Here is a 16,523-nt window from a genome sequence, read left to right as displayed (position 1 = left end):
TTAATCAAAAATCACAAATTAACAATAGTTCTAGAATTTCCAAAGGATCAAAAGTCAAGCAAAAATGGCAGAACTAAGGTTACTTTTGTTATTGTTTTTCCACGACGCATATTTGTAAAATTAGGTTGAGAAAAAATCCCGAGAATTATTTCATAGAGCGCTGACAATCTTCTTACAGTGTTCTGTACGTAATTACACTTCTTTGAGAATATATTTAAAAGGTTTCAAAAACTTGACGGTAACTTCAAATACCCTAATTTATTTATGGTCTAAAATTGTAAGAATTGTTCTTTATTTTCTATTTTAAAAACCGAACGATATGAGGCTGGTCATTTTTGTTCCTATCAAACTAAAGTAAATTGCTCGTACGATTGAGATCTTATGTTTTCAATCATTACACCCCATAGACAAAGATAGATTGTGCATAAGACGACATTTGTCATCTTGAAAGATATAAATGTACAGAGATGTTTTAAAGATATTCCTATTATATAGATAAACTAGGTTGGTTGTGAACATTGGCTGTTCTTATGTCATTGAGTACTTGTGGTGTACATCAGTTCTGTAGAGAGAAATTTAAGTTAGTTTAGTCCTTCTCAGGTCCTTCTTCAGTTCTCATCAATATCATATATTGCTCAGTGAAATATTTTTGTTAAAACACCAAACCACCCCGCTTATCATTGAAGTACACTTTGACCCCTAGAAGTATGAGTTCGCTGACTGTACAATTCTTGGTGATTTTGCGTACATAAGCTATCTATGTTTATTTATCTATCTAGGTTACACCCCTTATAGAATAGCTAATGAGAAGAACAAAATGTTTGGAATCTCATAAAATCATTAACTAGAGGAGCTACGAGGTCACAAAGTTGTACCAGTAATGTCTCATAAATTTGACCTTGTCCTTTTGTCTAGTTCACAGAAATATCAACAATTTATATCTTTCATAATTTATTATTTGAGACTTGCAGGCTATGAATAATAAATTTCCGCATTTTTTATTTTGATACAATTAAAGAGAAACAATATAATCTAAATAACAGACTTTCTCTATGGTATTAAATTATTCTATTTAGTAATGTATAATGTCTGGACCCAAAACACAGGTTTGAAACATTTCCCCAATCATTTTGAGACTGCATTGTAAAGTAATGTTTTGATACCCTAAACAGTATAATGTTCCTAAAGGAATCGAGTCTTATGATTTTCTCATCTCTTTGCAACCCAATGCCGTAGACCTTAGATATTTCAAACTATGAATACTGTAAGATCAAATAGTCTAAGTTTGAAATATAAAAGGTTTACAACATCAAGTGGAAAAATATAGGTATTATAAAATAAAAGTTTGTTACAAAGACTCAATTATTTTGGCGATTACCTAGTCCTGGAAGAAATTTGACAGGTTCTTTCTCAATAATTATTCTTCTTAAAGATTTAGCTGCTGGGTTGTCAGACATTAGTTTTCCAATAGCCACGAAATTGGACGACATTGACCCCTAGTATCATAGACTTATAATCAATATATATTTAAAGTAGTAAATCTCTGTTTGTTTGTAAGTCCGATCATATTCATAACTCGTTAAACCTCTGAGAAATTTGCAAATTGAGGCACTTAGTAAACCACGGGAATATACTTAGCTCGGTAAAACATTTTTAGTCGATCAGGTTGACTTTTTAGTTGAGCAGATTAACTTTTTAGTTGAGTAGGTGACTTTTTAGTTGAGCAGGTTGACTTTTTAGTTGAGCAGATTAACTTTTTAGTTGAGCAGATTGACTTTTAAGTTGAGCAGGTTGACTTTTTAGTAAAGAAGGTTGACTTTTTAGTTGAGCAGGTTGACTTTTTAGTTGAGCAGATTAACTTTTTAGTTGAGCAGGTTGACTTTTAAGTTGAGCAGGTTGACTTTTTAGTAAAGTAGGTTGACTTTTTAGTTGAGCAGGTTGACTATTCAGTTAAGCAGGTTGACTTTTTAGTTGAGCAGGTTGACTTTTTAGTTGAGTAGGTTGACTTTTTTAAGAAAAGTTAATTTCCAGACAAAGCTGGGCTCCCAACCTGTTGATTTAGAAAATAACAATAAAATAAGGTTTGTAGAAAATAAAAAATGGACAAGGCAAGATTCCATCAAAATCAAAGAAATATTTAACCGTCTGTTATCTATTCTATACTCTACAGTCTATGCCTGGTAAACATGACGATCAAGGGTATACTTCTTATTCTTCCAACCTGGTTGACCACTAGATAAAAAAAAACATTTTTCATTCAAAAAGCTGTTTATTAAATGTGTCACCACAACTTTATTCTAAAAGTGATATGTCTTAAACCGTTAAAAAACGGCTTTTCTTGTTAATATTTCATATTTTGCAAGTCCTCAGATGCATTTTAGGCTCTTTCCGATTGATGCCAGAGCCTTAGTATTGAAATTTAATTATTTTTAAGAATTAATTTTTTTTCCTGTTCATAGCATCCTATACAAGATTACCCACAAAGGATCAGACTGTAAAGACGACCTGAAACTTTTTAAATTTAACGATTTCAAGGTTAAGTTTAGTCTTCTGTCTTGAATATAATTTTTTAATGGCATTTTTACTGAAAGGCAAAAAAAAGAAAAGATTACAACTGCAGTGAATCATAAATATTATGTAACTGACAGTATACAATATAAATTCTGTAAAATCGTTTCTGAAATCTCATCCTTTGTGTGTAACCCTGTATTTAGGATTGAAGTTATGAAAATCCTTTTATGTTCATTAGAAACTAACAATTTATAAAAAACAAACAATTTGTCAAAACATCTATTCTAGAACTGTTTGTTTGCACCATTAGCTTAATTTTTTTAGTATAGATATCGTCATAAAAACGAATATGTGGCTATGGTATCAACAGATAGGTTTTTTTCGACACCTTGGATATAAAATTTAAACCTGATATCCCTGTCTAGGAGGACAATGATGTCCTCTGTGTCTACCCTGACGACAGATCCCTGTGAAAGCGCCAGCTCCTTGTCAGAGGACAAGAGGACAACCTCCCCCACCTGGAAGATCGGAGGCAATCCTCCTGCTCGTGTAAATCTAAAAATAATTTTATACAAAAAAAAAATGATTTAATCTTGACCAAATTTGTAGAGCGTTCCATTTCAAGGACAGAAATATATTCCTAAAACTGTAAAAACAATGTGTTCGTGTTCACATGGAATTTGCTGCATCAAGTTGGAGACCCTCGACCCAACAGGAAAAAGACAAACTATAAAACGCAAGGCAGTAAGGATTATCTCAGGGCTTCAGGGCTCCAAATATGAAGAAAAACTTAAAGAATTGGGACTACAAACTCTAGAAGCCAGACGTGAAAGATCTGATTTGATTCAGACCTACAAAATAGTCCATGGTCTAGATGATGTTGACAAATCCCTGTGGTTCCAGCATGTGGCTGAAACTAGAGAAAGCATAACAAGACAATCTGCTGATATACTCAACCTGAAACTAGTGAACGCATGACAAGACAATCTGCTGATATACTCAACCTGAAACTAGTGAACGCATAACAAGACAATCTGCTGATATACTCAACCTGAAACTAGTGAACGCATAACAAGACAATCTGCTGATATACTCAACCTGAAACTAGTGAACGCATAACAAGACAATCTGCTGATATACTCAACCTGAAACTAGTGAACGCATAACAAGACAATCTGCTGATATACTCAACCTGAAACTAGTGAACGCATAACAAGACAATCTGCTGATATCCTCAACCTGAAACCAAGTCACTCAAAACTAGAACTGAGAAGGAATCGCTTTAGTAACAGAGTTGTAAACTCTTGGAATAAATTACCACAAGATGTAAATCCGCCAAAAATATTAATGTATTCAAAAACAAGTATGACCACTACATTAGATCCACAATGATCACTGGGATCAACTCACAAACCTAGAAGAAACCATTCTTCCAGCAGATGATCATTAGTTCCTAAAAAATCCTCTACATATTCCTAGATGGAACACTGAGGATCAACAGTCAACACACAAGTATCAAGTAAGTAAGTCTTTTGCTGTAATATCTTTTCTGTCAGCAGCAGCTGGATTTCCAAGGAATGATGGGTCATGGTTGACTGCAATCATAATTACAATTTTGAAGCTCGACCTTGATTTCGACAGCATAATGATTAACCGGATAATCTTCTTTTAATTATTGTCACTATTATTTTCATTTATATTATCTTCTCTGAAAATCAAAACTCTTCACTAATATATAAATAAATATTTGACAATTTGTATATTTGTGTTATATGTTAGCTGGCCAAACGGCTGGACCGAATGGGCTGGTCCATTTTTTGAGGAAACCTATAGGTACTCGGGGGGTAAAATAGGATAAAAAACTTTAAAAAATATAATTTTTTTCTAAATAAAAAAAATTCTATTAGAATTAATTTTTTTTTTAAATTCGATTTTTTTAAATTCCATGAACGCCGGGCACTTCAGCATTAATTTTATCATTAATTTTATCATAAATATTAATCTTAATATTATTATTAATATTATCATTAATATCATTATTACCTATGGTTTCTATTGTCTAATACTGAGGATAGATCTAGAAGCTGAATACAGGACCCAGATCTCTCCCTCATACCAGGGGTTTCCGTCCAGAGGTTACTCACGGAGGTATTCATCTCCCCGGCCTCCAGCCTCAGGATATCTGACCAGTGGTGAAACCAGGCCAGGTCCCCGGCCTCAAGATGCTGCAGGGTATCTAGAGCAGAGGGCTTAAAAATATTAAAATAAACCAAATTCTAAAATGTATGTAGACGTAATACTAGAGAATTCTAGAGAACCATGTACAATTCAAACCATACACTACTACTCTATGTATGATCAAGGATGAACAAGAAAACCTTACTTTTCTAAATAAAAATTTATAAATTTAAACAGTGCTTTCTTTATAAATCAGCTTGCAAACTAGAACAAAAATTGTCAGAATTCAATACGCTTTAAAATAGAAAAAAAGACAATATCATCTTCTCTTTTTAATCTAGAGGTGTCAACTATTAGACCCGCCCACCTGGAGCAAGCCTTGCCATAGGATGCGGAGGGGGAGGAACAGTTTCCTGTATTTTCTGGTAGATGGAGCAGATCTCAAGATAATCACAATTAGAACAAGCTTTTTCAAAATCTATTGGTTCCGGCAAAATCATCTCTGATACCTTGTCATTCTCATACACACCAACTTGACTAGAATACTTAAAATGTAGGCAAAAACGTTGTTTTTATAGAGAATGTTATCATTATTTGAAATCATAACATTTGATTACATTATCTCTTAAGCAAAAATACAATTAATAAAATTGTTTTTCTTTTTTAAATATTATACATTTACTCGGTATTTTCTTGCTCACATGAGCTGTGCAGTGTGTATCCGCAAACATCCAAGCGCAAAATAATGTATATTATTAATTTCTTATAATATATTATTAATTTCTTATAATATATTATTAATTTTATTTTAAAAAATATGAAAGAGTTATCCAACTTTCAAGGCTTATATTTTAAAGTTTAAAAAATTTATTTTAAGTGTGCCTAAGATATGCGACTAATTGGTTTCTTAGCTGCAAAAGACCTCTTTCCTCGTTCCGTCTAGACGGAGTTAATGTTCCATGATAAAAATAATATTATCACAAATAACAATAATATAAAATTACTAGGCTTTTAAGGTTTTAGTTCAACTTTAAATGGTGGCCTCTATCTGTGAGAATTTTCTCTTCATAAACAATGTAAAACAATAACAAAAAAGTTCGCGGATTTCATCCTATTTTTTCAAAGATTTTCAAAAATTTCCGAAAATAAATTTTTTTCAGAGACAGTATTCTAAATTCTGAGGTCCCACAAAAATGTGAGCCCGATCGGTTCAGCCGTTTTAACATTTATTGGATGCAAACAAACAAACAGACACCCAAGCAAATTATATATATAGAATATAGATAGATATATAGAAGATAGAAGATCAATCATAATAAAAATCATTTAGAGAAATCAAAGATTCTTTTTAATACTATATAACGACAGAACACAGTTGTTTTCTAAAAAATCATTTATCCCCCCCCCCCTTTTAAAACATGTTTATCCCAATATACTTATAAGGAAAGTTTCTAAGGTTTGTTTCGAAATATAAAAAAATTTGCCAGAAAATTTCCCAAAATTCCAATTGTTTTAAACCAAAATCTTCGAAAATAATTCTTTAAAACTTGTTCCGCGAATTTACACTAAGAGCGCGCGTTAATATTAAATGTCAAGTATTGAATGGAACTATAAGCGCTCCTGCAGGGAATCTCCACCATGTTGGAGGACCGGAGGTAGAGGAGGAGTCCGGAGCCAGGATCCGGCCTCCGGTCTCGGGACATCATTGAGTACAACATCACCTAAATATAAAGAGAAATTCAAGGTTACTGTCGAAATATCATTTTGATTTCGTAAGTTTGAATGAAAGGGTCTGTAGACGTAATTCTAAGAGATCCTCCATTCTTTTTACCGGTACAACGTTAACCCATTAACTGATATTCAAAGAGAAAGCTGGAAGATATCAATGTTTTCTGACGAAGTGTTTAATTATTCTAATTTACTTCATTGATTCTGCGGCATTAATCCGTAACTCAGCAGATAAACCACAAAACCCCAATTTCCATACAGAGAAACAAGGATATCTCATTTGTTCGTTATCAGATATTGGTTAAAAGGGTACCATCGTGAATCGCAAATGACACTTAAAAAAAATGGAAATTAGGTTGAGATGAACTTTTATGTACTGTCAGGCTTTGGCTGTCAAAGGGACTGTTGACATAGTTATAAGTGACTCTTCTTTATTCAGTGGTTAGTTCGATTCACACTTCACAGTTCAATTAAAAGCGTTGTCTTATCAAGAATGCTTAAGCCATCAATGTTTAACTCTTTTAAAATTTATTGTTTTCAACTGTGGTTACTTTACAAAAGTGACTTGCGCATACAATGGAAGTAAATTATCAGAATTGAACACGTTTAAAGCTAGAAAAACGACGATATATTCCATATTTTTTATCAGTTAAAAGTTTTAAGGATACCGTTGTGAATCATACATGCCTCTCGTTAAATGAAAGTCACTTGAAATCACAGTCCCTTTAGAATGGTTGAGAAATCTGTTGTTAGCTACCTGGCCAGAATGTTCTGCAGAAAATGAAGGTTTCCCTGTTTTTATCTCTAAAGGAAGAATCTTCTTGCTTCCTTGGCTTTCAACAGATATATCAATCTTTCCCTTTATTCCCAACCTAGAAAAACAGATATATCAATGTTTCCCTTTATTCCCAACCTAGAAAAACAGATATATCAATCTTTCCCTTTAATCCCAACCTAGAAAAACAGATATATTAATCTTTCCCTTTAATCCCAACCTAGAAAAACAGATATATTAATCTTTCCCTTTAATCCCAGCCTAGAAAAACAGATATATTAATCTTTCCCTTTAATCCCAACCTAGAAAAACTGATACAGGGTGGCCAAAACTATTTTGAAAAAATCCGTACAAAAATCCGTACATTATCAGAAAAATTCCGTACAATCCGTACAATTTTCGAAAAAAAAAATCCGTACAATCCGTACAATTTTCGAAAAAAAAACATACAATCCGTACATTTTTTTTAAATCCATACTTTTTTAAAAGTCCGTGCATTTTTTTAAAAATCCGCACAATCAGTACAATTTTCGAAAAAAATCCCTACAATTCGTAAATATGATATTCTAAACTGGGTCTGCAGAACCATTTTCTAAACTGGATCTGCAAAACTACATTCTAAGCTGGGTCTGCCACACTATATTCTTAACTGGGTCTGTTACACTACAGTCTAAACTGGGTCTGCCACACTATATTCTTAATTGGGTCTGCTACACTACAGTCTAAACTGGGTCTGCTACAATTTATTCTAAACTGGATCTGTTACACTATATTCTAAACTGGGTCTGCAAAACCATATTCTAAACTGGGTCTGCTACACCATATTCTTAACTGGGTCTGCAAAACCATATTCTAAACTGGGTCTGCAAAACCATATTCTAAACTGGGTCTGCAAAACCATATTCTAAGCTGGGTCTGCCACACTATATTCTAAACTGGATCTGCTACACCATTTTCTAAACTGGGTCTTCCACACTAAAATTCTAAGCTGGGTCTGCTACACCATATTCTAAACTGGGTCTGCTAAACCATATTCTAAACTAGGTCTGCTTCATCATATTCTAAACTGGGTCTGATACATACACCATATTCTAAACTGGGTCTGCAAAACCATATTCTAAACCGGGTCTGCAAAACCATATTCTAAACTGGGTCTGCTACACCATATTATAAATTGGGTCTGCTACACCATATTCTAAACTGGGTCTTCCATACTAAAATTCTAAACTGGGTCTGCTCAAATGAAGACTTCTGGAACATATTCTGAAATGAACACTTCTGGGACATATCTCGAAAATTATTAATTAATTTTGATTGGCAATTGAAACATTAATCAATCTAATATTATTTAGAATGCAAAAAATAAGTTTAGCTAACTTTATTTTGACGAGAATTTTTTTTTGAAATTTTCATGAAAAATTAGCAGAAATGAGTGAAAAATAAAAAAAAACCGGTGTATTTCCAGGATAAAAATCCTGGAAATCAATCTTTCCCTTTATTCCCAACCTGAAAAGGATATCCATATATTTATCAAAATTGAATATCAAGAATCATAATTTTGTCCCTTATTTCTCTAAATGCAAATCTCAAATAAAGATAAATTTTTTAACTACGTTCATTAATCTCACTAGAAGGGGATGATTCATCAGGTGTACTGTCCTGTTTTGTCTTCCTTAGTCTATTATACTATTTGCCCAGGGGTGGGCCTGGTACTCCTAAATTGACCGGCTCGACTTACCTTGGAGACCAGATATTCTCCTCGATATCTACTACTCTGGCTATCCGACCCTTCCACTGGGCTCTCTCTGTTCCTCGTTTAGGCCGGTCAGGTGTACTAGCTTCAGGGGCAGCTACCTACAGTAAAACAGTTTAAAAACTTATAAGAAGGTTGAATAAAGGTAGTTTATAAAGGAACTTATAGCGGCCAAGAATAGCCAAGAAGCTGTCCTAAAAAAACATGCTTTTTAAGGTTTCTATAATTTGATCTCCTGTTAACTTAGAAAACAGCTTTTTATAAATTCTAAGGTTTCAATACTTCGAACTAGGGTTTCCAATATTATAGATGTATATTGTAGATGTTGTTAATATTTGCTACCTCCGCCAAATATTTGTCATTCTCTGACCTGTTGTCCAAGCATATACTTCTTCACGAAGAACTGAATATGGTCGAGGAAAGGGGAGATATCCTTCCTTATCTCCAGTTCCGTGATCCCAAGGTAGGACAACTCCTGGAGAACATTAGAGGGATTGTGAATCGATTAAAGTTTTCTAAAGATATCCACGAAATCTCTTATAAAATATCAAACTCGAATAATGAAGCACTTATCATCAATTTTAATTTCTGATAAGGGCCAAATTCAGCTATTTTCTTTAATGAAGAAAACCACAACATCTCCTGAACTAATATTGTGGAGCAATTATCGTTATTTTCTGTATACTAAAATGGGACCAAATCAGCCATTTTCTTTAATGAAGAAATCCACAACATCTCCTGAACTAACATTGTGGAGGAGAAATTATCGTTCTTTTCCTTACTTAAAATGGGACCAAATTCAGCTATTTTCTTTAATGAAGAAATTCACAACATCTCCTGAACTAACATTGTGGAGGAGAAATTATCGTTCTTTTCTTTCCTGCCTTATTTCCACCTCCTCCACCTTTATATTTCTCAGCCAGTACAGCTTTCCTGCACATAAGAATATACTCTTAGGCTTTCCTGCACATTGTAATATACTCTCAGCTTTCCTGCACATAAAAATATACCCTCAGGATTTCCTTTACATAATAATATACTCTCAGCTTTCCTGTACATAAGAATATACTCTTAGGCTTTCCTTTACATAATAATATACTCTCAGCTTTCCTGCACATAAGAATATACTCTCAGGCTTTCCTACACATAAGAATATACTCTCAGCTTTCCTGCACTTAAGAATAAACTCTCAGCTTTCCTTAATAATATACTCAGGCTTTCTTGTGCATTATACTATACTCTACAGTCTACATATTTGCTCTACATAATATTAAAATATTGTGGAAGACGATGCCTGGCCGCCTTAAACAAATCCCACAAGATTCAACGGAATGAGATAGAACGGATACGGGGCATTGTACTGAAAGTCTACACGTTTGATATTGATAATTACTCATGTTCTGAACCCTATAGTAATAAGTTATAAGAAATATATATACTGGAAGTTACTTTATGCGTTTCATTAGAGTTTGACCCACGTCCTCTACAATATACAGCTTTCCAGTATATTACTCTATACTCAATGTTTTCCTCTATACAATATCTACAGCTTTCACATAAACAAAATTTTAATCGACATCTTTCCTGTTTATAATATAATGGAAAACTTTTAAGTAAATTATACTAAACTCTACAGATTTCCTGTAAATAATATCATACTCTAGAGCTTTCCTGTACATAATATCATACTCTAGAGCTTTCCTGTACAGTGTACATAATCTATCTAAAGTTTTCCTGTACCAAATTTTATACCTAATAGCTTTCCTTTACATAATATCACAATCTACAGCTTTCCTGTTCATATAATTATAATCTACAGCTTTCCTTTACATAATATCATAATCTACAGCTTTCCTGTACAACATATACTCTGCAGCTATTCTATTCAGTTTCCGGTTTCTGAGTGCAGCCTTTTTGAAAATTAAATATTGAAAAATTTCACATTATGTAAGTGAATGTGACTTACACAGAAGATGTCAAAAATTAAAGTTTTTCTGCTTTGCAAATTGTAAAGTGCTGTATCAGACAAAACCCGATGTAATATATTGTTCTGTGCTATCACTGTACAGTGTACACTGTGCATTGTAACATGTACAGCGTACAGTTTACAGCGTACAGCGAACAGTGTAAAGCGTACAGCGTACAGTGTACAGCGTACAGTGTAAAGTGTACAGCGTACAGTGTACAGTGTACAGTGTACAGTGCAAAGTTTTGGACTGTTGGACGTCGGTACCTCAGACAGAATAGTGCAGATACAACTGCAGTTCCGGAAACAAGGATATCCGGGTTTACAATCACACTTCCTAGATTAGAAAACCATTATAATAAATCATTATCCCTTGTCCCTTTTATGCAAACAATTTGGAAATGTTTAAAGAGATTACACGCTAATTAGAGGGAGATAAATTAATCAGAGAAAGATAAATTAATTAGAGAGAGATAAATTAATCATCAAAAGATCAAAATTAGAATATATAGAAATTTTATCTATCTGAATCAAGAATACATGTCATTTTTTTGCACCCCGAAATTCATTGATTTCTCCAAAAATTCATTTATTTACTCAAAAACAATCGATATTTTTTTACAACTTTATAGGGAAGTTAAGGGAATTTTACTTTACCATGGGTTCCCAAGATCAATTTTGCCTACAAAACAATCAGATCCTGCCCAGGCAAAATTGGTCGAGGGAACCTGAGGTTAGGTACAATTTTAAATTTCCCGAATAAGTAGTTTTACTCAATTTTATCGCCTTTAAATATAAAAATGCGCAATTTTTTTCATGAAAACTTTGCAGAGCGGGTGTTTATTTTGCTTAATTGTCCCAAGGGACGTAAAGTAACCAAACGTTACTCTGTTGGAGGAATCATAGTTTGGTAATGTTGGTCATAGGGCGGTAAACTAAATAAATTAAGGTTACCTGCTTTATCATTGATATTGATAACGTCCTGAACCCAGTCCCCCTCCAGGTGTAGTATATCCTTCTCATTAAACACTGTCTGAAGCCAGGAGTCCTTGATAACAGCTCTCCTATGTAATCCAGGGTTAAAGGAATCCTCCAGAATTAAAATCAGCTGATTCTCAACTGTATCGTCAATCTCCAAAATCTATACGGCGTTGAAGTCTCTTTTGAAGTCAACAAAATTCTATGAATAAAAAAGGTCTCATCCCTTACTTTTAAATCGTCATTCGTCAAGTTAAGTGTTACCTGAAAAATTCAGTCTAAAACTAATATTCTAACTCTACGGCCAGTACAGTAAAAAAACGCAGTTTTTCCATCATTTTTTCAACGATAAAAGTTTTAAAGGGTCACTTTAATTTATTAAATAAATTTTTGGTTTAGTAGAAATTATAAATTTGTCAAAAGTTTGAACAAGTAAATAATACACGGGTCGGATAGGATTAGAATCAACTTAAAGAACTTCTAGTCCTCATTTTACAACAGTACTCTTATACTTTAATCTAAATAACAGTCAGGAGACATTATTTTGAAAATTGAAAAATTTCATCAGTTAACTTATTTGCCTCTGCTGCATCACTATGGAAGTCAGTTTAAAAGATATGTTACGTTACGACGACTAGTTAGTCATGGAAATGAATTTAATGAATTGGAGAGGTCACTGAACTACATACCGCCGGTTCAAAACCTAAGTCCCCGATTCAAATCCTCACAAATCTTTAACTTTGAATTGGTGCTCCAAGATTTGAACCAGCAGTAGGTAGTTTAGCGGCCAAGCTCAAATTTATTAAATTCAGTCCCTGTTTATGGTAACATCGGTTTGAAGTTTATAATTTCAGACTTGGCCATTCCTTGTGTCTGTTAAACTTCGAGGCCAATGGAACCTCAGTATCTTCAGCCTCCAAACATTCTTCAGGAAACTCGTCCTCGAACATATCGTCCTCGAATAAGTTTTCTTCAATTACATTCTTCTCAAGATCATTGTCGAGGGCACTAGTTGCCACCGGATTTGCATGACCAGGTTGATCTGTACTCAGTGATTTAGTCCGGGCACGTTTTTGGTTTGGTTCCGCGTATTCTTGAAGAATATCATCCATTATTTGTAAATCTGTGTTTTCCTTTTCTACACTGGATTCCGCTTCTGACTGATTGTACCCCCTCTATCCGTAACAAACCAATATTAATTATATCATAAGTGAACTAAATTACTTAAATATCTGATCTCATTGGATTTCTGTTATATTAGCAATTCCTTAGATTCAGAACTGTCATTGGATAATCTTCGTTTAACTGATTTTGAAGTAACTATAACAGGTTTTCTGGTCTTAAACTTCTCTCTATCAGGCGTACAATCAAGAAAATCAAGTTCAGGAGGAATTTGTTTCAGAGGAGACGGTTTTTTAAAGGGTGGTGGTTGTTTGGTTGGAGGCGATTGTTTGGATAGTGGTGGTTGTTTTAACGGTGAAGGTTGAAGAATAGGTTTCTGAGGTTTGATTACTGAATTCTGTTTCTGCAAACTAGAGGTTAGATTGGATCCAGGAGATTTTCCTCTTGAAGCTCCAGAGGAAGCTACTCTAGCCGCAGTGCTTTGAACTGTAGTAAAGGGCTGGGAGCCCTGGAAGAACCCTAGGGAAAGGAAATACTATGAAGGACAACACTTTCTGTTAGAGGGGTATCAATTTATAGAAAAAGTACTATAAAAATAAACATTGACACAGATCAATGGCTGAGAACTTCTTAACTTTGAGTTTTGAATCCAAATTACATTAAATAACAACGATGCCAAAAATGTTAAAATTTTCATTAAATATTTCTATTATTTCCCTGTAATTTTTTTCTGTCCTTTCTCCGCTCCACCATCTTTTTTCCTTGATAGCTTCCCCATTATCAAGTTTATTTTTCCCTCCTAACTTCCCATTCTCATCTGAAACTAATGGTGCGAATTTTCTTTAAAAACATGTGCGAATTTCATGAACATCATGAACATAATATTAAAATGACTTTCAAGCGAACAAAATTGAGTTGGAGTCTGAAAGGTTGTAAGAAAAATGAATGTTTTTAAACTCATAGTTGTAATTTTTAACCAATATTTAGGCGCCAAAGTTAATTTTCAAACAAATTCTTGCATTTGAACTATTTTTTAATATTTATACATAAATGCTGATGATATCTTATTCAAAATAGTAGATTCAAATATTTATTTTTAACTAAAGATTCTCCATGATCAGCTTTCTTCCACAATTTCAGCACTCTCCTTCTAAAATAAATAAAAATAATCAAATAATATCTTTTATACCATTTTCAAGTATAAGCTTATAAAAATTTAATTTTAACCCATTTCACTGATAAGCTAATTTTAATTTCTATTCTAACCATTTCAAGCATAAGCTTATAATAATCTAATTTTAACTTATTTCACTGATAAGCTAATTTTAATTTTTATTCCAACCATTTCAAGTATAAGCTTATAATAATTTAATTTTAACCCATTTCACTAAAAAGCTAATTTTAATTTCTTTTCTATCCATTTTAGTGATCAGCTAATTATATCATTATCTTACTTTGCTCTTATAAAATACTTTTACAGGGACTGTAGAGGTAATTTTAATTGACAATTTTAATAAATTTAATTGTAATTATTTACAGTGACATGTCGGATTCACAACGGTACTTTAAACACCAGTAACTGTTACGGAAAAAATGAGAAATCATTTTTTTTTGTTTTAAAAAATAACTTTTTGCATTTAGAATTTATGCAGCAGATACAATGAATGAAATTGTCAGAATATTTTTATCCGGAAAAAAAAACTACGCTATTTTCTACATTGGTTCTCAGAAAAATTTTACCATTCCACTCCTTTCAATTTCTTTACGCCAAATCTTATTCAAGATAGAGAAAAAATCTACCAAAAATTACCTCTTTCTCAGGTTCTGGAATTATTTCTACAATATCATCATCATCATCCTCGGCATTGTTAGTAGCATCAGAAGCAGTTTCAGCAGGTGTGGAGGAAGCAGCAGGTTTATCATTAGCAGCAGCAGCAGCTTTCTTTTTAGCAGCAGTATCTTTCTGGGAAGGGATAAATGAATTGTCAAAATAATATACAACTCAATTTTATAAGTTGGATATTTTGTTTGAAAAAATATTTGTAGTTTTGAATCATGGACTTGATAATTATGTAAATATGTAAAATAAAAACAAGGACAACATACTTATTATAATTATTTCTTGTTTACTTTGTTTTTGAAAAGTTGAACTTACTCGCTAAACTATTCTCCAGGGGTCGAACAAACTTATCAAACTCCATCTCACCCATCGCTGAAATCTAATCAGAAATATAAATCATAGAAAAATATGTCTCGTCTGATTCTATACGAGTACATGTGATTTTTATATGGGAATAAGTAGTTTACTGTTTTAGAATTTTATCAACAAATCTATTCTTTCAAAATCAAATTCACAGAATCGTCGTTGTTAACAAAAATATGGATTTTAGTGCAAATTTTTATTTGGGTTTTGGTTGGATTTAGGGTTTGTATTTTTGTCCTCACAAAAAACAGAACTAAAGTCTTTCTTACCACATCCTGACCAGATATGGTTTTCCTACTGCTCTTCTGTGCAACTGCATTAGCACTGGAGGTTGTGTACAGGATAAATACGCTGGCTGCCTGAACAAAATAATCTTAATAGGGGTATTTATTTTCAAGAACCTCACCACGTGATGCTCTGAAAAGACTATTTAACTTTTCATTTTTGATACTTTTTAATTAAACATTCATTTACTTTTCCCGTTTCAGTGAATAAGAATTAATTAACAATTTGCGCAACCATACCTAACAAAGGTTTAATTTTTAACACAGTAGATTACTTTCACAAACCTTGGCAATTGCAGCATTTGCTTCCTTTGAAACTTTACAGTTTGGAGGTAGACAATCCTTATCAGATAAGATTTAATTGTGATTGAATTTAATCTCTTAAAAATTCAAAAAAATATGTTTATACTTCTATCTGCTTTGGTTATCCTATAATAAAGTCATATTTTATTCTTAAAGATAAACAATTCAATTATAATTCATCTGTTCCTTGATAATTTTTGTGACAATTGAAGTCGGTAGATTCAGATCTTCAGGTTTCTCTGCCATTTTTCTAAATAAAAAAAATGTAAGGGTTAGAGAGCAAAAACAATATAGCATGTATTTGTAGATAATTAGAGTGTTACTGTCGAATATCACTTATTAAAAAATTACGATGCTATACGTATTGTAAACCAATCAGATCAAGTGATAAAGAGATTTAGAAAAAGTATAGAAATACGATTGAAACTCTCAGAAAACCCTTCTGTCAGTTTACATCAAGATCAGATACTGCATTATATGCATAAATCCTTGGTATTGGACAGAATTGTGTTCCTTCACAAAATAATTGTTTTGCCGCCATATGCGCTTAATGCCGCAAGATGCAACTTCTTTGTTTACAAACTGTCGTCTTAGGTTAACAAAACAGTTTTTTTTTATTTAAAATGTTTTTTCTCGCAAATTTCTAATGAATAAAATTAAGGTTTTATCTGAGACTACTTCAATCGTCTGAGCATAATTTTGAAAAATTCATACATTTCTTT

At 32.9% G+C, this 16,523-nt stretch overlaps 3 protein-coding genes across 3 annotated transcripts in view; 1 reads left to right on the top strand and 2 right to left on the bottom strand.

The window, feature by feature from the left end:
* Positions 1-16,523, top strand: part of LOC111707355 (TBC1 domain family member 13) — a 48,630-nt gene that overhangs the window by 21,551 nt on the left and 10,556 nt on the right. The window lies entirely within an intron of this gene.
* On the bottom strand, positions 1,322-14,970 carry LOC111707357 (DNA replication ATP-dependent helicase/nuclease DNA2). The gene is made up of 17 exons (XM_023480453.1): positions 14,822-14,970; positions 13,729-14,161; positions 13,157-13,530; positions 12,756-13,064; positions 11,866-12,052; positions 11,179-11,248; positions 9,830-9,878; positions 9,316-9,420; positions 8,931-9,046; positions 7,175-7,289; positions 6,310-6,410; positions 5,572-5,628; positions 5,057-5,226; positions 4,555-4,747; positions 2,920-3,066; positions 2,178-2,232; positions 1,322-1,496 (listed from the first exon to the last, which is right to left on the bottom strand). Exons 2-17 carry the CDS (start codon positions 13,787-13,789, stop codon positions 1,359-1,361), a joined length of 2,247 nt encoding a protein of 748 aa, XP_023336221.1. The 5' UTR covers positions 13,790-14,161; positions 14,822-14,970; the 3' UTR covers positions 1,322-1,358.
* LOC111707356 (DNA polymerase epsilon subunit 3) lies at positions 15,138-16,080 on the bottom strand. The gene is made up of 4 exons (XM_023480452.1): positions 15,988-16,080; positions 15,784-15,840; positions 15,484-15,573; positions 15,138-15,230 (listed from the first exon to the last, which is right to left on the bottom strand). Exons 1-4 carry the CDS (start codon positions 16,045-16,047, stop codon positions 15,138-15,140), a joined length of 300 nt encoding a protein of 99 aa, XP_023336220.1. The 5' UTR covers positions 16,048-16,080.

The sequence above is a fragment of the Eurytemora carolleeae genome, unplaced genomic scaffold (assembly GCF_000591075.1).
Source record: "Eurytemora carolleeae unplaced genomic scaffold, Eaff_2.0 scaffold658, whole genome shotgun sequence".
Taxonomy (NCBI): domain Eukaryota; kingdom Metazoa; phylum Arthropoda; class Copepoda; order Calanoida; family Temoridae; genus Eurytemora; species Eurytemora carolleeae.
The sequence above is the reverse complement of the archived record's forward strand: the minus strand, read 5'-3'. Positions and strand labels throughout refer to the sequence as shown.